The sequence below is a fragment of the Sorex fumeus genome, unplaced genomic scaffold, assembly GCF_029834395.1.
Source record: "Sorex fumeus unplaced genomic scaffold, SorFum_2.1 ptg000047l, whole genome shotgun sequence".
Classification (NCBI taxonomy): Eukaryota; Metazoa; Chordata; class Mammalia; order Eulipotyphla; family Soricidae; genus Sorex; species Sorex fumeus.
In genome coordinates, this window is record NW_026606104.1 from 55,991,628 (window position 1) to 56,016,295 (window position 24,668).

General features: G+C 64.7%; 1 protein-coding gene across 1 annotated transcript; it reads left to right on the top strand.

Annotated features, from left to right (window-relative positions):
- The first annotated feature begins 3,109 nt into the window (after nt 1–3,109).
- Nucleotides 3,110–21,451, top strand: FOXO6 (forkhead box O6). Its single transcript, XM_056123054.1, has 2 exons — nt 3,110–3,543; nt 19,424–21,451. The coding sequence occupies exons 1-2, from the start codon at nt 3,127–3,129 to the stop codon at nt 20,717–20,719; spliced, it is 1,713 nt and encodes a 570-aa protein (XP_055979029.1). The 5' UTR covers nt 3,110–3,126; the 3' UTR covers nt 20,720–21,451.
- Nucleotides 21,452–24,668: the final 3,217 nt, after the last annotated feature.

The window sequence follows — 24,668 nt, forward strand, 5'->3', positions numbered from 1 at the left end:
TGAGAAGGAACGAATGTGGGAGTGGTGAGGAGGTAAATAGGAGCTTGAGTGCGGGAGGGGGAGGGGGAGGGGGAGGGGCGGAGCACTGAGGGGCCACACGCAGCAGCAGCTAGCAGGTGCCTGTGAAACGGGGACAGTGGAAGGGAGGTTTGCAAGTGTGCAAGGGAGTGGGCACGAGCATGTGACAGCAGGAGAGACGTGGGCGCCTGGAGGACGGGAGAGGGGGTGTCGGCACACTACCCATCAGTAACCAAAACCAGCGAGCGTTTTGCGCACTTACTCTGAGCCTAGTGCTGACATTCATAATCGTATTTAATTCTTCACATATCCTATGAAATTAGTGCTATGATGATAGTCATTTATAGATTAAGAAGCAGTGTCTTTGAGTGGTTAAGTAACTTGTCCGTCCTCTTAGTCACTGGGTTAGACCGCCTCATAATAAATGCGATTGCAGGCAGGGCCCACATTGTCAATGTGTGTCAGTGTGCATGCTGGGTGTGAGTTGGAGTGGTGTGTGTGTGTGGTGTGTGTTTGTGGGTCTGTGTGTGTGTTAGGGGGCAGGGGTCTGCCAGGTCGAAGGGGATGGTCCCAGAGGGGAGCTGTGAACACAGGGTGGGGCAGGGGCCTGAGCACAGCCTGAGTCAGCCTCTTGGGTGTCTCTGCCAACCTGGCTCTCCAGCCAGCAGTGGCAGCCTCTGCCAGGCCCCCCAGCTAAGGATCCTCCCAGCTCTGGTATGACCCTCAGCAGGCCCTGGACTCACAGAGCAGGCTGTGCCAGGGCTGAAGACTGACAGGCAGCGTGCCTGGCCACCAGGGTACCCCGGGGACACTCCCAGTGTGGTTCGCTAGGCAAGGGCGGCAGATGAGAACTGTGGCAGAGGACCCTGCAGTGGTTTTATGCCTCTTGAGAGTCTAAACAGAGCCACTTTAGTCTAAACAGAGGGGTGGGGGGGGGAGTAAGGGAAGGGGCATCGACAGTTCCCATGCCCACCTCTGCCTTTAGGAAATGTCTGGCAGACACCGGGTCAGACATTTGCGTGCTGGGGCCCTCAGTCCCACCCCCACCCCACCTAAGCTGGAGGGAGGGGATTTTGGAGAGAGAAGGACTACTCCTCTGCGCCCAACCTGCCCACTGCTTGGAAAACTCTGCAAGCTGCATTCTCCCGTTTCTCCAGGTCTAAGACCATGTCTGGGGAGTCTAGTCCTGGCCACGCCATCTAAGCAAGTCATCTTCCCTCTCTGGCCTCAGTTTCCTGATTGGCAATAGAGGGATCTTATGCTAAAGGGCTACAAGGTGTTGCTGGCAGAGCCGAAAGGGATGTGGACGAGGAATGAGACGGATGTTGGCAGCTGGGATCAGAGAAAGTGTCAGAGATGTGCTGACCTTTGTGCTGCTTTGAAGGGTGGGAGATTCTCCAGGGAGGGTCTTCTGAGGCAGGGGAGAGAGTGTTTCAGGCAGAGGAGCCCCCTGAGCAGAGGCTGGCAGGTGGCATGGTGGCTGGAAGCCTAGCCCAGGGCTCCTTGGGGATGAGGTCATGAACAGCCCAACTTCCAACTTCGCAGCCAGCTTTTTCCTTCTGAGACCAAATGATGATTTGACTAACATCTGACCACTCCAATAGCCTCGGCGCTGGAGGCGCTCCTCGGCCTCTCAAGAGTTCCCTGCGAGCCCTCTCCATAAGCATGGGAAGAGTGCCCTGTGGTGCAGCCAAGGTGCTCAATAAATATGTTAGATGAACGAGGTTTCTCCCAAAGCGATGAACTCTGAGGCAAGTCCTATTCCAACCGCCCCCCCCCCCCTTGCAAGAAGCTCCCACGATGAACAGTGGTCTGCAAAGTGTGGCACCTAGGAACTTGTTGAGAGCTGCAAACCTGGAACCCCAACCTAAGCTTCCCGGTGCTCAGACGCATGGATGTTTTACCTAGTTCTCCAGCAGGTTGCTTTTGTGACACTTTAAGTTCCGAGAATCAAAACTAGGATGGCCCCAGGCACTGCGGGGTGTGTGTGTGTGTGGGGTGTGTGTGGGGGGCCACGACACGCAGGAAGAACCCACCTGCAGAGGCAGAGAGCTTGCACGGCGGCAAAGCCCAGCAGCCTGACCTGCTCGTCCCGGAGCAGGGCACAAAGAGCAGGGCTGGATCGTCATCGCCCCGTTCGATTTCTGGACCCAGGGTCTGCCCGGCCGGACACCGGAGGCGGGGCATGCCTCCGGGGCCCGGGGGGCGGGGCTCGGCGCCCGCGCCCCGCCCCGTCCGCGTTGCCCCGGGAAACCCGGGGTTGTAACAATAACCCGCTGACGCGCGCTTCGGGGCGGGCTCCCGCGGAGCCCTGGGCGGGGCCTGCCGGGCGCGGGCCAATGGGAGCGTCCGCGCCCGCCCCCGGGCCCCCGCCCGCCGCTCCCGCCCCGCTCTGCAGGCGGCGCTGTGGCGCGCAGGGGCGGCGGCGGCGGGGTCGGCCCGCGCCCGCGGCTCGGCGCCCCCGCCCCCAGCCGGCGGGCGGGGCGCCCCGGCGGGCCCGGACCCCGCGGCGGCGGGCGGCACGCCCCGCCCCGCGCCCCGCCCCTGCCGAGGTGCAGCCGGCGCTGAGCGCGGCGGGCGCGGGCGCTGGAGCCGGAGCGGCGGCGGGCGCGGGGCGGCGGCGGCGGCGGCGGCGGCGGCGGCAGAGGCGGCAGCGGCAGAGGCGGCGGCAGAGGCGGCGGCGGCGGCGGCGCGGGCTCCGGCATGGTGCAATCCGGCCGCGTCCCGGGAGAGCGCGGCCCGCGCGCGGGGCGGGCGCCGGGGGAGCGGCGGCTGCGGCGACGGTGGCGGCGGCGGCTGCAGGCGCAGGCAGGCGGCAGGTGCTAGGCGCGGGGCCGGGCTCCGGGGCCGCCGCCCCCTCGCCGCGCCCGTCTCCCCCGCCCTGCGGGCTCCCCCGCGCGCGCAGCCCCCCGAGTCGGCGCCCCGGCCCATGGCGCCCCGGGGCTGAGCGGGCGCCGCCAGGGACCCCTCCCGCGGGCCTCCCTCCGCGGGGCGCGCCGAGCCCCGAGCCGCGCGCCCGCCCCCCGCCGCCGCCGCCGCCGCCCCCCGCGCCGCGCCCGAGCCGAGCCCGAGCCCGAGCCCGAGCCCGCGCCCGCGCCGGGCTGGACCATGGCCGCGAAGCTCCGCGCGCATCAGGTGGACGTGGACCCGGACTTCGCGCCGCAGAGCCGGCCGCGCTCCTGCACCTGGCCCCTGCCGCAGCCCGACTCGGCGGGCGACGAGGACGCCGCGCTGGGCGCCGCGGGGCTGGCCGAGGGCGCCGAGGACCGCGGGCCCGAGCGCCGGACCGCCGCCCCGCCGCTGGCCCCCGCGCCGCCGCTGGGCGCCGAGGCCGGGCCGCTGCGGAAAGCCAAGAGCTCGCGGCGCAACGCGTGGGGGAACCTGTCCTACGCCGACCTCATCACCAAAGCCATCGAGAGCGCCCCGGACAAGCGGCTCACGCTCTCGCAGATCTACGACTGGATGGTCCGCTACGTGCCCTACTTCAAGGATAAAGGCGACAGCAACAGCTCGGCCGGCTGGAAGGTGGGCGCGCCGGGCAGGCCGGGGGGGGGCGGGCGGCGGAGTCCCCGCCGGTGCGCCTGGGCGCCAGCCAGGTGTGCCTCGCGGAGGCGGGCGCCGGCCGGGCACCCCGAGGGCTCACGGAGTGAGTGCCCGGGGCGGGGGCGCGGGGGCGCTCCGGGTCCCGGGTGGGGTGACAAGGGACCGCCGCTTGGACGCGCGCACCCCCCCCCCCACACACACACGCACACATGCACGCACCGGCGAAGGAGCCACCCTCGGGCTGCGGACGCAGCCGGGGACCCCCGGTGCCCCAGGAGTTTGCTTTGTGTTACTCTGCGTCGCCCTCCTGCAAGAACTGGAAGAGGGGCATGGGCTTGGTGCCCCCGCCCCTCCTCTCCTCTGCCCCCTGGGAAACTGAGCCTCGGGTGAGGGGTGCAAGCCCTGGGACCTGGGACCGACTCCCCCTAGGGCACCAGCCTGCCCCGGCTGGGGAACTGCTGGTCAGATGACCCGGGATATTCATGCTCAGGGGCCACCTGCCCCCTCCACGCCGCCGCCCTACCTCCGCCTGGGTCAGCCGGGTGGGCTGGCGATGACCCTTGCTGCAGGGAGGGCAGAGGTGAGGGCTGGGGCTCTCGGCCGCCCTCCCAGGCTCCTCACCACCCCCCTTCCCGGTCTCCGAGCCCAGATGCATGGGGGGAGGGGGGAGGGAGGGGCGGGGCACCCCTGGGAGGCCTCAGTGTCAGCTAGGAAGGGGGGGAGCCATCTTGGGAGGGGGCAGGGGCTAAGCTGGCTGTGGCCTCCAGACCCTCCTCTGACCATCTCGCTGGTCTCAGGGCTGGTGACCCCTTTGGGGGTAGTAGAGGCGGGTGGGGGGGGGCAGGGGCTGTTCCTTGTTGGGGGGGTGCTGGCATGTCTGTGTGGAGGGAGGGGCTGCCTCTGGGCCTGGCTGTGACCTGATCCAAGGAAGTAGGCGTGTCAGTGGAGAGGGAGGCTGGTGGACACGGACGCTCCTGGACGCCTGCCCAGTGCCCACCTGGCAAGGCCCATAGTACCCTGACCCAATGGCCATGGCACCCCCGTGCTCTCCTGGTGTGTCTCTCTGGCTGGGGCGGAGGGGCAGATGTGCACCTTCATCCTCACCCTGTCCTCCCCCACCCCCAGCTGAGCTCTCTCTCCCCAGAGACGCTCACCTTGGAGCCTGGCTCCCCCCTACCTCCCTGTCACCACATGCTGTCCCTCCCTTCCCTTCTCCCCTCCCTGCAGCACCGGTCCCCACCCTTGAGGACACGAGTCCAGGGCCCTCCGCAGGAGAAGCCCTCCCTAACCCCGAGGAGCCAGTTTGGGTCTCCCTCTGCTCGGACCCTCTCCCAGCCTTTGAGTCTTCATCCTTTGTGCTCTCTCTTCCCCGCCTCACCTTCAGGAGACAGTGGCAGTGCCGGAGTCATATCTGTCTGGAGCCGGGTGCCCAGCAGAGTGCACGTCTGGTGAAAGAGTGAAGACGTGGTGCAGAGGAGGGGGACTGTGGGCCAGAGCAATCCAGGAGGGCTTCCAGCAGGAGGTGGAGCTCCAGCCAAGCTCAGTGGAGTAGGGATGACGGAAGAGGGCAAGAGCGGATGTGAGGCTGGATACTGGAGAGAGCACAGAGGGTCTCAAGGCCAGGCGGGACCAAGCACCTTTAGCCGCCTGTGCCAGGCGTTGCCTTTCATGCCCTGCGGCCCCTGAGGTGGGTTTGGCTGTCCTCGTCACGGAGCTGGGCTCAGGGGGAGAGAGCTGGACTCTAATCCTACGGGTGCTGTTTGGAGGCGGGGCAGGGCTGCGCCCTAGAATCCGGCTGTGCACCACCCTGGCGTCCTGTGGGGTCATTTCTCAGACCGTGAGACTGAGGCCCCGGCGGGCGTAGGACTTCCCTGGGCTCCCAACAGTGGCTGGCTCTGGATGCAGTTGCCGCTGTGCCAGTCTTCGAGGACACGCTGATTGTCCTGAGGATGGGATGATGGGCCACCTTGCCCCCGTCATCCCCAGGCCTCCGCGTCAGCTCCTCCCCCCTCCCGGGGTGCACAGCCCCTCTCGGACCCCGTCAGTTCCGCTGAGGGCCTGCTGTAGGGCAGGGGTCTGCCTCAGCGCCTGGGCCTGCCTGTTTCCAGGGTTCCTTCTGCGTCCCCCACAGAAGGGCAGCACTTGAGCCCCTGTGTGTGTCAGCCGTGTTGGACGGGGCAGGGGACCGCCCGCCTTCAGGATGCATCTGGGCTGTTTCGCCTGCAGGCAGGGCGGGGGCGGGGCAGGGTCTCCAGCAGGCAGGTTAGGCCACCTGGGGAGCCAGGCCAGCCTCCTGGGCACCTGGTGGGCACCTGGTCTGGCTGCCTCCAGGAGGGGGAAGGGAACTTAGGAGAAAGTCTCCCAGAGAGAGGTTGACCCCCCCGCCCCCCGTGCCCCCAGCAAAGGCAAGGGCGTGCAGGGTCCAGTTGGGGAGGAGACCCTGGGCACGCCGGGCTGGCACTCGGGGCTCCAGGGCATGCAGGGAGGGGAAGGGGTGAGGCCCTGCCAGGAAGGGCTGATGTGGGGTGGGGGGGCCCAGAGGATCTGGAGCAGGCAAGATCAGCAGCGGGTATGGGCCACCCACGAGGCTGAAGCCTGGAGAGGGGGGCTCAGGGCCCGGACAAGGCGTCCACAGGACTCCCCCTAGCCCAGTTATCCCTTTCCAGCCCCACCTCCCTTCCCTTTGGCCTCCTCCGGGAAGCCTTCCAGGCTGCCCTGGGTCATGGCACTCCTTCGCCTCAGCGCCCCTGGAGTTGTTCTGCCTGCTTTTGTGTTTCCTGGCTGCTGGCTCCCCTGGGAGCTCCCAGCCAGGCCTGGGCACCTCCCATTCCTGTCCCCAGGCCTGGTGGGGGAGGAGCACAGCTCCTGGGGACTCCCTGGCCCTGGGGACTTGGGACGGGGGTCACGCCCGTTCCCACCCAGGCTGACCGGGGCCCGGCCAGCGCCTGGCTGTGCAGAGCCGTGAGGTGCAGGGGCGCCCCGGCCTCCCCCCAGCCCGCTCCAACTGAGTTCCCTCCTCCTCCTTTGTCCTCGGGGATCCCCAGCCCCAAGGGCTGCTGGGGGTGCGGGAGGAGGCGGTGTGAGCCCCGGTTGGGGGTGTCCCCACCCTCCCGCACTGCACGCGCGGGGGTCTGGCAGCTGCCCGCCTCCTGGGCACGAGCCCGTGCCAGCCGCTCCTGGCACAGTTGCTGGCACGCCCGGCAGACTCCCACGGCCACCTGCTCACACCCACCCACCAGCGCTGGCGCTCTGCGGGCCCTTCCGGCTCCCCGGGCCTCCCGCGCCCCTCCCCCGGCCCCAGCTCTGCTCCCCGAGGACCCCCCCACCCCGGCTCCCAGGGGTGCGGGACCCTAGCCCCCTCCCCACACACGGCTCAGGCTCAGGCTCCGGGAGCTCGCTCTGGAGGCGGAAGGCGGGGAGGCCCCTGGGGGGGTGGGTGCGGGCGCGGCGCAGGCAAGGGGGCACGGGGAGGCAGGCAGGCGGGCAGACAGACCGACAGACAGACAGACAGACAGACAGACAGGGTGAGGCCCCGCCTGCCACCTGGCGCCGCTCCAGCGGGACGATGGCGGGCAGCGCCGTGCCAGGCGGTAATTGCAGACAGACTAATTTAAAGAGATGAGACGGTTATTTTTAACTCGTGTTAAGGTAATGAACGGCGCGGGGGGTTTGCGGGTTCGAAAGTTCAGTGCCCCCAGCCCCCACTTTCTGTGGGTTGAGGCCCCTCTCTCTCAGGCAGACCGACTGGGAGTGGGGGGACCCCTGCCAGCAGGGGTGGGGGCCGGGAGCCTGCAGGGCTGCCTCGCCAGCCAGGCCCACATGCGCCCCGTTTTTCTCCGGACGAGCTCGCCCCGGGGCACCTAGGAGAGGGGGGCTGTGGGTGAACCCCATCCTTCCTGCAGGCTCCGGGCGCTGGAGGTGGGGCTCACGTCTGGGTTTGGAAAGGGTCCCCGTTTCTTCTGTGATGAGCTTCTCATCAAGGAATTGGCAGCTGGTAGTTACCCACGGCGGAGTGGGAACGGGTGGGAGGGTGGGGGGCTCTGTCTTGTGAGAGGTGAGTTTCTCCGTGGTGGGTGCTCCTCCCTCACCATCCCCCTTCTCCATGGCTCACTCACGGGCACCCCTCCCTGTCTGCAGCCTCTGGTTCTACCTCCCAACTTGAGGATGGGTCCTTAGGAAACAGGGACACCTTGGGGTCCCCCGCCTGTCTCGGAGCCAGCAACCCCTTCTAGACAACTCCCCCCTGCCGCCTGCTGTTCCGTACACCATTTTCCTGCCCAGCAGAGGCCCCACGGTTGGATGCCTCCAGTTTCGGGGTGGGTGAGGGTGGTCAGGACGTCTATGAGGGCCTTCTGCCCTCTGGGTTCTAGTCCATCCAGAGGTCCTGTCCTTTGGGAACGGAGACAGCCATGGTCCTGGGCTAAGCGGGACGTGGCGAGGGCCAGAGGGTACACCGTGCCTGAGGATTGGGCATGGGGCCTCACTGTAAGCAGGTGGGTGCAGACCCGAACCTGGGACTCTCGCTTGGAGGGGCCCACCCTGGGCCTGCCAGTGCCCAGGTGGCAAGCTCTGTGGCACAATGAAGGGAGTGCTCTTGGCAGGCCCAGCTGGCCTCCAGAGCTGGCAGATGGGGGGTGCAGGGTGTGGGGTTGGCCTGTGCTGGGGCTCTGGGGCCCCGGGTAGGGTGCTCAGGGGGACAGCTGGATCTGGAGCACCCCCCTTCCTCCTGGCACCCTGGTTACCATAGAAACCAACTCCTGTTTGGGAGGGTTTGGCTGTTGGCTGCCTCTCCCCACCCCCCAACCCATATGTGGAGGTGGGAGGGGGGCCAGGTGGTGTGTGGGGGAGGGGCCTCCCACACCCTCCCCCCCAGGGCCTCCCTCCATAGAGAAACCTTCCTGGTCTCTGAGGGTGTGTGTGTGTGTGTGTGTGTGTGTGTGTGTGTGTGTGTGGTGGGGAGGGGGTGCTCTATGGGAAGGGACACAAGAACTAACACAGTCACTAATACAGTCACGCCTGGGAGCTGGACAGTCCATGGGCCACTGGACACAGATTCGCTCATTCCCCCCTCCCGGCTTCTGCTCTCTGCTTGGTCCTAGCCCCATTTGGCTGCTAAGGCAATGGAGGCCCCGAAAGGAAGTCACCTGCCCGGAGTGCTGTGGCGGGCCCCGGCTGAGCCCGGCTGGAGCTGCCGCGCTGCCTGTTCACGCACGCAGCCCTCCCCCTCGCCCTCCACAGCCCCCCAGCCTGGACAGCTCCCCCTCTCCCCCTGGGGGCAGCCAGACCTAAACTGCTCTGCCCGAGGTCTGGGCCCAGCCGGCCTTGGCCAGGCCCGGCCGTGCCCCCCTCACCTGCTCCCTGCCAGGTCCCCTGTGTGCCCCCCTCACATCGCCACCCTCACACCTGACACAGGCACTCTCCGCCCACACCCACTGCCTTTGTCACATGCTCTCCGAGGCAGCTCGACTCATTGACTGATCCCTCGGGACACCCCTCCGAAACTGGGCGGGGTGCCTGGGTAGTTTGAACAAAGCCCCACTTCCCAGGTGATTCTGGAGCTGACGCGTGCGTCTCCGAGCAGGCCGGCTCGCAGTCCTGTACCCTGGGCCAGGCTGGCCGGGGGTCAGTCAGAGGAGCAGCGTTCCCGACCCCGCTCAGCCCCTCCAGAGCGGGTCCTCCGCTGCTGGGCTTTGGCGTCTAAGGGAGCAGGGCTGGGTGGTTCCGACAGCTCAGCGTTCTGGGCTCCCGCGGCCCCTCCCTTCTGCACCCAGAGAAGACCCGCTTCCTCTCCAAGCTGGCTGGGCCAGGCAGGGCCACTCCTCTCCCTCTCGCTTCTCGTTCAGAGAAGCGAACCCCCCACCCCAGCAAGCTCCAAGACACTGAATTAATTCCCCACCCCAACATTCACCCTACCATCTCTACCCTAGGGACCATGCTGTTAGAACCCAGACCGGGAGAGTGGAGCCCACAGCCTGGGTGCTTGCCCTCTCTCTGCCCAAGCGGGGAGATGTTGGGAGACAGATTTTCAGAGGGCGCCCTGTTTGGTGGCATGGGCGAGAGCAAGCGGATAGCCCCGTGATCTTCCCTGCAGGCTCCAGTCCTGAGGCCTCAGCGTGACCCTGGAGGCGGTGGCCACCTGCCCCAGACCACCTCCAGCCGCATGGCCCTCCCCGTCTTGACCCTTGCTTCAGTCACACTGCACCATTCCAGCCCAGAGTTCAGCTGCCGGGGGCCATTCTAGACGTGCGTCCGTTCCAGTGCATGCGGGCTGACTCATTCCCAGCCCCGGCCGCTGCCTGCTCCGTCAACTCTGCTGGCCCTTAGAGTCTTCAGGTCTTGAGGTTTCTGACCTGGGGAAGTATTGTAGGGTTCCTGATGCCCCTTTTCCAACAGACAGCTCCCTGAGGGCAGGTCTCTCCCCCACCCAAACTCCTGTCTGTAGACTCTGGGGTCCCGGAAGCCCCCGTTCACCCAAATGCAGCCGACCTGCAGGGGCCATAGGCCCACGGGGAACCCAAGAGGAGGATTCCCGATTTTGACACAGGATAAAAACTCCTCAGGGTTGGAGTGGGTGAGCAGGTAATGAGTGTTGGGTGTTGGGTGTTGGGAGCGGAGGAAGAGAGCCAGGCAGAGAAGTCTCGGACCACAGCGGCCCGGCTGTGTTCACCAGAGCCCGACATGACCACGTGAGGCTGGGGACAGAATGGAGAGTGGACAGGGCAAACTGACCCAGGCGCCCAGTGCAGAACTGGCCGTGGGTTCTGGGCGGAGGCCCAGAGAATCCCGGAAGCCAGGCCGTGAAGCAGTGCCCACAGTCCCCTGCCGGGTGTCTGAAGGGAAGAATGAGTGGTATGGTCAGGAGTCCTGGGGGCAAGCGGGAGGGACACACCTCCTGTGTGGCCCAGGCAACTGGGGCCTCCTTTCCTCCTCTGTGAAATGGGACCACAGGAGTTGCCCAGAGCAAGGGAGACTGTTCCCTCCCTGGTCTGATGGGGTCATAGAACTTCTACTCAGGCTTGGGTAGGAAAGTTATGTAAAGTCCCTAAGAAACCTTAGCAAATGCATGACTATTCCTGTTTGGGACAAGAAAGGAAGAAAGGGAGGTGCTGAACAGGACAGGCATCCCTGGGCCCCAAAGGACCAGGGTGTGTGTGTGTGTGTGTGTGTGTGTGTGTGTGTGTGTGTGTGTGTAGGGTTCCATCTCTCTGATGCGCCTCCTCTTTCTTGGAGTGTCAGAGACTGCCAATGTCCAGGCTTTCTCCTGCCCCTGGGGCCTTCCTGATGGCCTTGGGAGTCAAGCCAGCCGGTTCCAGACTCCCCAGTTTTGACTGACCAGTAATGATTTGCTCAAGGTCATCACCCTGGAACCCGGGTTGTCTGTCCCTGCACTCCAGGTCCTCCTTGCCCACGGCCAGGCAAGCAGTGTGACCTTGGGCATGGCCCTTCCCTCTCTGACTTTCTAGATCTTTCTAGAGATCAGAGTTCCCCTCCCCCCACTCTGTGGGAGCTGTGTGGCCTCCTGTCCCCTCCCCCTGTCCTCAGCTGGCCTTGCCTCCTTGTAACCTGAGCTGGGGCCGTGGGGGGAAGGGGCTTGCTTTAGCCAGAGGCACCCGGCACCTGCCAGCCTAGCAGATGTGAGGGGATGGTGGGGACTCTTGGGGACTCCCCTAGGACCGCAAGGCTGGGCTGGGGCGGCGGCGGCGGCGCTCGGACCTGACCTGGCCCCGGGCTTCCCCACGCCCCAGCTCCTGCGCACTTGTTCACTCCTCAAGTGCACTTTGGGGCGCTCCTACTCCGCCAGCAAGGCCCACAGATGGCCGCGGAGGACTGGTGCCCTGTCCGGGTGGGCTGCCCTGGGCCCTGGAGTCGCTTGGCAGGGGGACAGAGGGCCTAAGGCGGCCCCTGGGGGCAAGGCCAGTGTCTGTGCGGGTGGCCAGGCCCCTGAGAGAGCAGATGGCTCTCTTGGCACCTTGCCTGCTCTTCCTCTTCCCCCAAGGAGCCAGCCTGCAGAGCTGGGGCACAGCTGCCGGGCCCTCCCCAGAGCCGGCCCAGGGCAGGGCGGGGTGAGGTCACCGCAGCTGCTCCCAGGGCCTGAGGCAGGGGTGCGTCTGGGAGGTGCAGAGGAGCTTGCGAGGGGGCTCAGTCTTGGCGGGAGACCCGGGGGGAGGTTCATGTCTCTCTGCATTTAGGAATCCCACCCGCTAATCCTGTAAGGGCCGCTCAGGCACCCTGGACGATGCCAGCGGCATCTCAGCGGGAGTCCAGCGCTACCACTTACACAGACAGCTTGGTTTCCCCAAAGCCCCTGCGTTTGCACCAGTGCCATGGGCTAGGGAAGCCCCCCTGAGGAGGGCGGCCGAGATCTGGGTGCCAGCGGGGTGCAGGCCACAGGGCGGCTAGCACCTTGCTTCGCTGGATTCTGCGGGGGCTGCAGGTGCAGGGAGACAGCAGGGAGGCGGCAGAATCTAGCCAAGAGAGGAGGCCTGGCCTGCAGCTCGGGCTCCAGGTGTTACCAAACAGAAGCAGCAGGAGGTACCCGGCCAGGGGGCCCCTTGGCTGCTGGGGGCCCACTATCGCCTCCCAGGGCTCACACAGGAGCTGCTTCCCCTGACCCCGTGGCACTCAGCGGAAGTTCGGCGGAGAGCAACTGTAAGGGTGCGGGCAGAGTCGGTCTAGGATCTGTTCTGGCAGGGACCAGGGCTAAGGCAGGGAAGTAGGAGATGCCCGTGTACCGGGGCCAGGGGCTTAATGTGGGACCCATAGCCCAGAGAGCAGCGGAGGGCTGCGGGGTGTCAGCCTGGGGCCCAGGTCCACAGGGCTGTTGGGGAGGGGAGGGCATGCCATGACCCTCCTGGCCCCTGCGAGTCCAGCCCTTTCACCTCTGACCTTAATCCCACTTCCTCTGACATCTACGATCTTAGTTATTTGTGGTGAAGCAAGATAGTTTTTATTATTTTCATTTTTATGTTTTTTGCTTTTTGGGTCACACCCGGCGATGCTCAGGGGTTACTCCTGGCTCAAGCACTCAGGAATTACTCCTGGTGGTGCTCGGGGGACCCTATGGGATGCTGGGAATTGAACATGGGTCGGCCGCGTGCAAGGCAAATGCCCTTCCTGCTGTGCTATTGCTCCAGCCCCAAGATAGTTTTTTTTATTAAAACTTATTTAGAAAGATGTGAGGGGAGAGAAAGAGAGAAGTAGACGTGGAAGAGAGAACACAGACTTCTCCAAAGTGGGTGAGCAAAAGAAACTTCGAGACAAGCCAGTGAGATACATGGTTTTGAAGAGAACACGGGCTCGAGGACAAGCAAGCCGACACCTGTGGTCCTGATGCCCCACCTGCCCTCGGCCTCTCCCCTACCAGACCCTAATCTGCACTTGATCTCAGAACCTGTCTTCTCTTACCCCCTCCTCCAGGAAGCCTGCCTGAACTGAGTCCCTCAGCTTGGCCCCAGAGAGCTGGTGATGCCCAGGAGAGAGGCAAATCTGTGATTCTGATTCCTAGACCAGACTGAGTTAGGGGAGGAGAGAGGGTCACAGCTGCTCCTGGGATGCTAAGATGGAGACGGGAGGAGATTCTTGAGGGGTGGGATCTCTGCCCGGGGCTCCTGGGATAGTTCGACACTATGATGGGGAGGCCCAAGGTCTCACGGGTGAAATTAGGGTTCCAGCCTCTGCTCTTAACCTTTCTTGGTGGGGTGGGGGTTGTGGGGTTTGACCACACTCTGTGGTGCTCAGGGGCTGTTCCTGACTCTGTGCTCAGAAGTCACCCCTGGCAGTGTCAGGGAACCATATATAGCACCTGGGATTCGAACCCCAGTCAGCCATGGGCAAGGCAAGTGCGGTTGACCCCTGTGCTATCTCTCCAGCTCTGCCCTTGGCCTTTCTTCCTGGGGATCAGGAAGGAACAAGGGAGGAAGGAAGCAGGTGTTTGGGAGGAGCTGACGGGAGTTGCCGGAACATCCTCTCCCTGGGGTGGGCGTTTCCTTTGAAGTATGTAGCTTCAGGGTGTAGCCTGCAGGAGGGTCCATCCTTGTCCCTGTGACAGGCCTGAACTGTGGGAGGGCCCTGGAACCCTGCCGGTCCCCCATGCTCCAGGATGCAGCTGAGGAGGCTCTATGGGGGCTGGGGGAGTCCTGGACAGGATTCTGTCTCCGGGAGCAAGAGTTGGAGAACCAAGGCAGGGAGGGTCACTGAAGAGGGCCGGGGCCACGCGCTCTGTGGCCAGCGTCGACAGGGGAGCTCTGAGCCCTAGAGCTATCTCCCTCACTCCCAGGCTTGTGGCCTCGGGAGTGAACCCACCTGATGTGTCCTGTAGTAGAAGCCGCAGAATGGTTATAAGGATTCAGGCAAAAGTATCAAAGGGGTGAAATCTCCGTGGGTAGAGGGTGGTGTCCTCTGTGCCAAGAGCAGAGGCATGACTTTGGTAGTAGCAGTGGCAGTGGTGTGGCTGCAGCTAGCTCCTGGGGGCCGTGTGAGCACTGCCTCCCTGTCTGCTCTATCTGACCTCGTGCTGGTGGCAGGAAACCGGTTGTTGGGGAGGAATCGCACCATAGGAGTCGGCAGCAGTTAAAACTCAAAAACCAGGTTGGTGGGGTGGGGGGCCTCTCTGAACCCCAGAGGGCTTGGGGCAAGACAGCCGCGGTAGCAGCACCAGTTGGGCAGAGCCACCTAGAACTCAGTCCCTGGGTCCTTGGGGACCTGCATAGGGCAGCAGCGCTGCCAGGCTGCCCTCTCTAGGGAGGGGTCCGTGCCGGGGCAGGGGGGACACCGCACCTCCCCCACCCTGGCCCCCCTGCTGGCTGGAGCAGTAAGATGGGATGAGGCCGAGCTCTCCGAATAAAGCTGTGCTGGGAGGAGAAATGAGGTGGTGCTGGGAGATAAACGAGGCTGTACCGTCAGGGACCGAGGTGGTACTCGGAGGCCAGGTGGGGCCGCATTATTAGATAAATGGGGTTGCGCGGCCCGGGGATGAAGTGTACTTGCAGGGGAGATGACGTCCCGCTGGATGCGCCAGGTTGCACCGTCGGAGAACACCGCACCGCCACGGGAGGAAGGAGCGCCTCCGCCGCGGAGGATAAATGAGGGTGTCCGGCTGGATAGATGAGGGGGCCCGTCAGGTGAATGGAGTGCTGTTAGCAAATGAGGTTGTACTTGCTGGATAAATGGGACTGGTGTGCTGGATAAATGGGGTGGCGCTGTCAGATGAATGCATTACTGCTCGTGGGCGAAGGGTGTCCCGGGAATAGATGAGGGTGTCCTGCGGGATGGATGAGCTGCCGCCACCAAATGGATCAGAACCTGCCCACCGGGGAGGCTCCATCAGCGAGGATGGGGGGGCTCCCCCGAGTGACCCATGCCCGGAAGCGGCGTCACCCACCGGAGCAAGCAAGCCCTTGCCCACTGCATTTCCTGCTGTTGCCGGGCCCTGGCCGACTCCCGGTGGCGAGCTCTGCTCATCTGCTCATCCCTTCTCTCTCCCTGCCCATCTGGGGAAGGCCCCATGTGCCATCCCCTCTCCGCAGTCTCACCCCCTAAATAAACCTCCAGGCCGGGCATTGACCAAACACTTAGGGGAGAGCAGAAAAAAGACAGAAATTCCTCATGAAATTTAGTCTCTAAAGGAAGCAGGCAATAAAAAAACTATACCCCAAATATAAACCAATAATGTATTGATTTCGGAGGCAGCCACTGCTTTAGAGAAATGTAGACAGAGCAGGTCACAGGGGCCAAGAAGAGGCAGGGAAAGGGGCAGCGGTGAAGAGTGGGTGCCCGGGGCAGGCCAGACGTGCCTTCTGAACAGAGCCTGCAAGGGCTGCAGCCCCCACCGCGTACACACTGGCCTCTCCACCCCTCAGGGACGAACCTGGCCGATTGGAGGCACTGGAAGGTGGGATCAGGGTTAGGGGGAGACTGAGGTCAGGGGGTCTTGCAGGATAGGGCTCCCTCTGTTCTTTTCCTGAGGATGAGGGGTGCCTGGGAGGGCTCTGGGTTGGGGGCCAGGACTGCCGTGTGAAAGGGGTCTTCTGGCTTCTGCCTGTTGCGGAAGAAGTTGGGGGCCAGTGGCCCGTGGAAGAAATGGACCCTCACTGCTTCCTACCCAGGGTTACTGTTCATGGGTGTTAGAACCCAAACCGGGACCCAGATCCAAAACCAGGACTTGTGGCTTTGGCTCAGCACCTGCCTCCCTCCCTGCTGACTCAGGCTCCTAAGATTGTGGGCCTGGGATGGAGCCCCGTGCCCTTCCCTCTGCCCCCTGATGGTCTCCCTGAGCCCCCAGGTCTGTGCTGGGTACCTGCACCAGGTCTGCATGTGGGTGTGGGAGGGGTAAGGCCCTGGGAGCCCCGGCCGGTGCTGGGCACCTGGGGAGCCCGGGCAAGCCAGGGCGCGGGCCGCGGCTGTGGTGGCGCGTTGCTAGGTGACTCGGTGAGGAAGCCCTGGTTACTGCTGCCTGGCAGAGGCGTCTCCTCTGCTGCCTCCCTCACCATCTCCGTGGCCTCTGGCCTCCCCGGAGGCCTTGTGGGTGAGTTGTGATCCGCGTACTCGCCACTGGATCTTGGCTCTGGTTGGTACCAGGTGGCAGGGCCTGAGGAGCCAGACTGGGCCGTGGGGCCTAAGTGTCCCGCAGAGGCCAAGGCCCTGGTGCAGAGTCGGACCCGCCAGTTCCAGAAGTCCACGCTCACCTCTGGGCCACCTTTCTGGGTGACCCTGGGCGAGGCCTGTATCCCTCAAGGCCCCAACTGCCCCATCTCTTGGGCCTACCTGTCCTGCCCCCCATCCTGGGTTTCCTCTTCTGTGACGTAAGAGCAGGTGCTGACCGTGCTCCAGGCACCCCGTGTCCAGCCCTGGGGCCTGAAGATGTATGTCAGAGCAAAACCTGTGAACGAGATGACCCCAAAGAGCTTCCGTGTCAAACTGGAAAGCTGCCCAGAATATGAGTGACCCATCTCATCAGCCTTCAGGGAGGGAAACTGAGGCCCAGGGAGGAGGGACTCAGTGTGGTAAGGCCGCCATGCTGCGGCGGGAGGGGAGCTTGGGCCCCAGGTCCTGGGCAGCCTCGGGCAAGTCGTTTTCTCTCCTGGATGGGACCAGCAGGGGTCTCGGGCTGGAGTGCCCAGCTGGGCAGGGATGTGAGGGGGAGAAGAAGAGCTTGGAGCTTGTGTAAGCAAGAACATTCGTATTGAGAAAATGCGGATGTGTTGAGAAAGACAACGCGAAATTCTCTCGAGTTCTTCCACGGAAGCCCAGAGCAGAGAGGATTTTGCCCTTGCCACAGGCCCCACTCACTGCCAGCTTCGCGGGATGGTTTACATGGAAAGTTGGAGCATGGGCGCCCTGAGATTCTTTGGAAGTTGTCAGCCTGTTTTTCTCCCGGGTGGAATGCAATGTCCTTTCCACTCCGAGTGAGACCGACCTGAACTCAACCCCTGGCTCTGCCACTTCCTCTGAGCAAGTAGGCACCACCCAAGCCCCCCCTGCCCACCCCCACCCCCCGCTCCCCTGCATGAGGCCGCACCACCCCAGCTCCAGGGGAGTTTGCTGGAGTCGTCCCTCGAGATAGAGTGCTTCTAACCCTCTAACTCTGCAAGGCTGCCCAGCAGGTGCAGAGTGGGTGCTGGTACTGGGCAGTGGCCCCCCCGGGCCTGACTGACCTCCAACTGCTGGAGCGGGAGGAACGGGCTTTGAGGCAGCTCCTCCCACAGGGGAGGAGCACCCCATCTCCCAGGCCGCTGCACACAGCTGCAGAGGAGGGGCTGGGGAGCCAGGTGCAGGGGCGGGAGCGGGATGGGGTGCCTGCTGGAGGGAGCATCGCTCCCTGGGGGGGTCCAGCTCCCATTCTCTCAGGGTCCCAGGAGAAGCCAGGCTGGCAAGACTGGGAGGGGTCTAAGGGCACCAGCTGTCATCTCAGTACAGAGAGTCCTCCCTCTTTCGTGTCCCCTGTCTCCCCCCACGCGCGCGCACGCACACACACACACACACACACACACACACACACACACACACTCCGGTCAGTGAGGAATCCTCAGGCCCTGAAAACTCAGGTCAGTAGCTGGAGGTAGAGATTCTGGGTGGGTGGCACCCTGGCACGGGAAGGAGGTGAGCCTAGAGGCAGCGGCTGCCTGCTGGGCAGGCAGGCCTGGCCTGGTCCCTGATACCTTGGGGACGGACTGCACACAGGTTACATCATGCCCCTGGGCCTTCGCTCCCTGGCCCAGAAGGTGTGTGATGCCAGCTTCCCAGAATTGCTGGGGCCCAGCATGGCTCCCCTTAGGGCAGGCTGCTCAGGCTGGGGAGACAGCAGGTCTGTAGGGGAGGGGGACAGGGGTGCTCTCTGGCCAGTGTGAGGGGCTGAAGCAACAGTTATGAGCCTCTTTTCTCACGCACATCCCCATACATTAGTTGGTTCCAAGGTGTGGCAGGGGCCGAAGTACAGGTAGGGCACTTGCCTTGCACGTGGCTGACCTGGGTTCAGGCCCCAGCATCCCCTGTAGTCTCTTTGCCTAGAGGCAGGAGTAACCTCTGAGCACTGCTGGGTGTGGCCCCAAAACCAAGACCAAAAAAATAAATTAAAAAGACCCAAGGGGGTGATGAGCATCACCCTGTTTTTTTTCCAGATGTTCACTGAGGTTCCCAGAGCTGGAGGCAGCGTCAAGGTCACAGGTCACAGAGCCATGAGGTGGGGGAAAAGCCCTGGCACCCTCTCAGCCTGCTGATGCCCAAGCCCAGGCTGTGCCCATAGGAAGTCTAAGCGGCTCGGTGGGAGCCCCCAGAGGCGGGTGCAGAGGTGCTCCGGTTCTGCTCCTGCGAGAGTCAGGCCAGCTGAGCTGCCAGCCTCCCTGCCCTCTTGTGTGCCTGGGAGAAGACTGGCAGAAGCAGGCAGCGACCAGAGGGGTGCCTGTGAGGCTGGCACGGCAGAAGCTTAAACAAGAACATTTTGTACAGGTGGCATCGGGGATGCCCGGGGTGGGACCTGGGGTGGGGGGAAAAAAAAAAACCTCTGGAACTTACACAAGTCACTTTACCGCTCTGAACATCTGCTTGCCTGCAAGTGGGCATGGTGTCACCTGCTTTGGGGCAACGTGTGACCTTCCACCAGGAAGGACCTCGGAGGGCAGAGCTCCTCACTTTAGCGGGTGTCCTGTGGGCAGGATACTGCTCTGAAGGTGGGCACCCGAGCTAAGGTCAAAGGCTCTCTGTGGCTGGCCTCCGAATCCCCTGGAGGCTTGGGGGGGAATCACCGACAAGCTTAGTGATTAGACCCCTCTTGGGGGGACTTCCCCCCTCCCCCAAACCTGTTCTGCTCTCCCTGGCCAGGCCCTCCCAGCAAAGGGTTAACAGTCTTCTCTACCTGCAGTTGCATTTTAAAGACACGAAATTAAAGCAGGTAATTTATTCTCCCCACACACGAAAGAGCAATTAGTTCTAAACAGGGCTTAATCAGTCACCGCGAGATTGATTTCTGGAGCCCTGGGTTTTCGGGCTGCTGGCGCCACGCCAGGCTGGGGAGGGAGGGGGCGGACAAATGAGCCGCGTCGGCATGAGCCCTTACATAATCTGTTGGGGGTGCCTGGCAGCCTGGCTAGCCCTGGCTAAGTTGGGGAGAGGGGCTCTGCGCCCCTGGCCCCGCTGCCGTTAGACGCGCTCAGGGCTCAGGGCTGGCCAGCCGAGGGTCCAGCCCACCCTGGGGCAGTGCTGGTGAGGTGCAGGGGTGGAGGGACGGTATCCGGGCTCTGTCGACCTGGTACTCACATGTGCTTCCCCCCTACCCTTCCTCCTTCCTCTTCCTCCCCTCTCCTCCCGTTTCTCGCCCCTCACTCCCCTCCCTGTTGCTCCCCACCCATGTCCCTGTCCCCGGCCACAGAACTCCATCCGGCACAATCTGTCGCTGCACACGCGCTTCATCCGCGTGCAGAACGAGGGCACGGGCAAGAGCTCCTGGTGGATGCTGAACCCCGAGGGCGGCAAGACCGGCAAGACCCCGCGGCGCCGGGCCGTGTCCATGGACAACGGGACCAAGTTCCTGCGCATCAAGGGCAAGGCCAGCAAGAAGAAGCAGCTGCAGGCCCCCGAGCGGAGCCCCGACGACAGCCCCCCGGGGGCGCCCGTCCCGGGGCCGCTGCCCGGCGCCAAGTGGGCCACCAGCCCCGCGTCGCACGCCAGCGACGACTACGAGGCGTGGGCCGACTTCCGCGGCGCGGGGAGGCCCCTGCTTGGGGAGGCGGCCGAGCTGGAGGACGACGAGGCCCTGGAGGCCCTGGCGCCCTCGTCTCCGCTCATGTACCCGAGCCCGGCGGCGAGCGCGCTGTCCCCGGCGCTGGGGGCGCGCTGTCCCGGGGAGCTGCCCCGCCTGGCCGAGCTGGGGGGCCCGCTGGGCCTGCACGGCGGCGGGGGCGGCGGCGGCGGCGCGGGCGGCGGCGCGGGGCTGCCCGAGGCCCTGCTGGACGGCGCGCAGGACGCGTACGGGCCGCCGCGGGCGCGCGCGGGGACGCCCGCCTACTTCGGGGGCTGCAAGGCCGGCGCCTACGGCGGGGCGGGGGGCTTCGGGCCGCCCGCGCTGGGGGCGCTGCGCCGCCTGCCCATGCAGACCATCCAGGAGAACAAGCAGGCCAGCTTCGCGCCCCCCGCCGCGCCCTTCCGGCCCGGGGCGCTGCCCGCGCTGCTGCCCCCGCCGCCGCCCGCGCCCCGGCCCGGCCCGGTGCTGGGCGCGCCCGGGGAGCTGGCGCTGGCGGGCGCGGCCGCCGCCGCCTACCCGGGCAAGGGGGCGGCCCCCTACGCGCCGCCGGTGCCCTCGCGCAGTGCCTTAGCCCACCCCATCAGCCTTATGACGCTGCCCGGAGAGGCGGGCGCGGCGGGCCTGGCGCCGCCGGGCCACGCCGCCGCCTTCGGGGGCCCGCCCGGGGGCCTCCTGCTGGACACGCTGCCCGGGCCCTACGCGGCGGCCGCCGCCGGGCCGCTGGGCGCCGCGCCCGACCGCTTCCCGGCCGACCTGGACCTCGACATGTTCAGCGGGAGCCTCGAGTGCGACGTCGAGTCCATCATCCTCAACGACTTCATGGACAGCGACGAGATGGACTTCAACTTCGACTCGGCCCTGCCGCCGCCGCCGCCGGGCCTGGCCGGGGCCCCGCCCCCGAACCAGAGCTGGGTGCCCGGCTGATCAGGGCCGCGCGCCGCGCGCCCCGGGGCCCCTGGCGCGCCCCCGGGGGCCGCTGTCTTCCCGTCCTGATCCCCCGGCCCCCGCCGCACCCCTGACCCCGACGGACGGACGGACGGGCAGGGAGGGGCTGGGCCGCCCCACCTTTCCCGCCGCCCCTGCCCTCCCCAGGCCAAACCCCAGCCTGAGAGTGGGGGGCGGAGGAGCCAGGTGGGAGGCAGGGCGGGGCGTCTCCAAACCCCAACTTCCGCAGGACCCTCGCCTGGACGCACCGTCCCCCGCTCCCAAACTCCCAAACTCCGATCCCGTCCCCAGGTGACACCTTCCCGGCTGGAACAGGGTCGTCCCGCGTCTCACGCCCACCTCGGGGGGGCCGGGCGGCCCAGCCAGCCCCCCTCCTCCCGCCCCTTCTTCCCTCCTCGCCGGCGCAGGCTTCTCCCCTCCCTCCACCGAGTCGGTCTCCCCGGCGTGGCCCACGCCCAGTCCCGGCCTCCCGGCTGCAGAGCCCCCTCCCCCTCCCCCGCCCGGACGCAGCCCCCTCCCCCCGCGCCGGTCCTGGCTCCTCCCTCCCGTATTTATAAGTGTCCCGTCGGGGCGGGCTGAGGGCGCGGCGCCCCCAGCGCATATCGTAGGCAGTGTACCGTGGCCGTGCCGTCCGCGTGTGCGTGTGCGTGTGTGTGCCGTGTAGAGTGCATTGTACAGCATATTTTCATGAATAAAATTGTTTTAAATATTTCCCGCGCCTTGGGCTGCCGGGAGGAGGGGGCGGGGCCCCCTTGCCGCAGCCCCGGTGGGTCGGTCGTGGCTTTGTGTGCCTGGGCCCTCTTTGGCCTGCCTGCCTTGGGGACGGTGGGTGGTCCGTTGGCACGCACGGGGCCAGCGCCCAGAGAGATGCGGACGCTGGGAGCTCTGTTTCTGAGGACTTGTGCGGGGAGCGTCTGGATGCGGGTGTTGGATCGTCCTGAGTGAGCCTGGGCATCGAGAGAAGGGATTGATTTACTGAGATCCCATGAGTGCCAGGCCCTGCCTGAGATTGGGGGGGGGGTTGGCTTTTTGGGTCACACCTGGCAATGCTCAGCGGTTACACCTGGCTCTGCACTCAGGAATCACTTCTGGCCATGCCATAAGCCATAGCCTAGCCATCTACCTGAACCCTGCCCCTGCAGTGGGCAGCGCGGGTGGTCACATCTCTCTCCGAATCCTTCCCTGCTTGCGTGGGCTGGATCTGTAGTAGAACCCCCAGTCTGCGGATTTCCCAGGAGGCTTGTGTGTTGCGGGGGGGAAGTAGGCAAAAGACTCAGCTGGCCATTCCCTTCATGCCCGGAGTCCTGTGGGCACCTGTTTTAGCGCAGTTTTCTGCCCTCCAGAAATTTAGAAGGGGCTAAAGGTAAGTTACGGAGCATCATAGAGCAGAAACCTTGATGAACGAAGGCTGCGATGAGGGTGAAAGGCACAACTCTACCCAGCCCAGCCCAAAGCAGTCAGGGAACCTGCCTGGAGGTGGTACTCTCCCTGCTGAAAGTTAAAGAATGAGTCGGCATTGGAAGAGGAGGAGTGCAGACAGGCAAAGGTGTATTCGGAGACACCCCCGTCAAGAGATGATGCGGGTTCCAGAATGCGGAGGAGCTGAGAGTGACGCAAGTTCAGAGATGGAAAGATGACTGACTTGGAATGGGTCAGGGGTGGCCGTCGAAGTGGGCAGTGACCAGACCAGAGAGGTTGGTGGAGACTCCGTGGGGCCTCGGAGAGGTGCTGGCAGTAGGACTGGACACCAGGGCTGTCGCTTGGAACTTGCCTGAGAATGAGGGAAGTGAAGTGATGCCTGGAGTCCGCATGGCACCTCCGCATTCCCTCGAGGGGGCACCTGGGCAGGCTCATCCCAAGTTAGGTTCTAAGGGACTCTGGGAGGGACATTCAGGAGTGAGTGGGAGCCCCTGACATGGGCGTGTGGGGGCCGAAGTGTCCATGGGGAATGTGAAGTCATGAGTTGGAGAGAGGCAGCAGAAAAGGACTTGCACAGAGGGGCATGTTGTGGGGGGCTTGGCTAGGCTGAGAAGGAAACAGGAGACCCCCAAGTCTGCTCTAAGGAACACGTGGAGACCCCTTGGCGCCAGCAGGAGAACCCCTGAGCTCATCAGGACCAGCTAGAGGCTAAGGAGGAGGCCAACTCCAGCCCTGGGGGCTCCCCGGGGGTGTGAAAAATCTTGGGCTTAAGAAGAAAGCCCCCTCCCTCCCCAGACTCTGCCTCAGCTGGAAGATGGGGCAGTAGCATCTGGTCGGTTCATTCTGAGGAGGGAGGCTGGAGTTCTCTGAGGTCCCACTGTTGGCAGAGAGGCAGACTTGGGGTTCCTGCCAGGACTGTGTCCTTTCTACACCCAGGCTGTCCTGTGGCCCCCATGGCCTCTGGGGAGGTGACTTGGAGCAAGAAGAGTGGGGCAGCCTGGAACCAGCCGGGGAGGACCGCCCTGGGTGTGTGAGTGGGTGCAGGGTTGGGGGGAGGTTCTCAGCCCCACCCCACAGCCAGGCTCCTGGACAGCCCCGCTGAGTCTGGGCTCCAGATGGGCTGCAAAGCTGCCCCCACCGACCAGGCTGAGGGAGGGTGGGTTGCTGGGGTGCGTGTGCAGGTCTGTGTGTGTCCGTGGTGCTCCATATGCCTCCGTGTGTGGGCCCATGCGGGGCGGGGGGGTGGTTGACAGTGGCCCCATCTCCGAGGGCGCCCACATGTGCGCTGGGCCTGTGGCATCTGTCCCTGTGCACGCTGTGCGCTCTTGTCCCCCCTCCCTGGGCGTGTCTGCCCGTCTTGGCCGGGTGCAGCAGAGCGGGGTGTGCCCCTGCCAGGAGCGGCTTCTGCTGTGGGAAGGAGGGGCGGGCAGCGGGGACACTCCCAGCCCTGGGCTCTGGCCAGGCTCTGGAGCAGGAGCAGGAGACCACCTCCGAGTAATGGCTGCCCTGTGCCTGGCATGGCCACCACTCGCTCCAGAGCCCGCGTCTGTCCTGCTGGGCCCCAGCCCGAGAGAGGGGGCGACACCCTGCAGCCGGGGGGGTCTGTAACTGGCCCTTCCCCGCCAGCCTTGGAGCCCAGCAGACGGGCCCCCCTCCATGCCCACTCCCTGGGAGGCGTCTGACACATGATTTATTCATAAAAAGCCATTATTTGTGCCAAAGAAGAAGGAGCTGCTCGCTTTTTAAGTGCCGGTAATGCTCTCAGCCTCGGTGCCTCTCCTCCTCTCCCTCCCCTGGCAGCTCCTCTCTCTCCTCTCACCTCCTCGGGACTTCCCCTCCTTCCTCCTCCCCTCCCCCTCCTCTCTCTCTCATTGTTCCTGTACCTCCTCTTCTCCCATTTCTCCCTTCTCCCCTCCCCCCCTCCCTACTTCCGCTCTACAATTAGGGGAGTGAGGTCAGGTCACGGGAGGGTGGCTCAGAGCCCTTGGTGCCAGATGGGGGAAGGCCACCCCCTCCCTCCAGGACCGGGGGAGGGCATGGAGGAGGGGGAGCAGGGTGGGAAGTCCTCAACGGCTGCTATAAGCAGTTCTCCTTACACTAACGGCAGTGAGTGACTATTTTGGGGTGCCGGGGATCCCACCCGGGGCCTCGCACATGCAGGGCAAATGCTCTAGCTCTTAGCTACATCCTTGTCCCTAAAGGGAGTGACCCTCTCATTCTCCCGCACTGGAGTCCCAAATAAACATGCCCTTGCTCACAAGGCAGGTTCCAGGGACCACCCCACCCCCACCCCAAGCTGCGTCCGGACTCAAGCATACCTCTCCAATGTTCCTAGATAGAATTTCTGGAGCCACTGTCACACATGAGGGGCCCGGGGCCCCTCACAGAGCACCCCATTTCCAGACAGGACACAGCATACATGGCCACAAGCACACACACACGAGGACCTGAGCAGCAAAGCGCAGTCACACATGTGCATCCCCGAGCTCACGCATGTGCAGGCCCCACG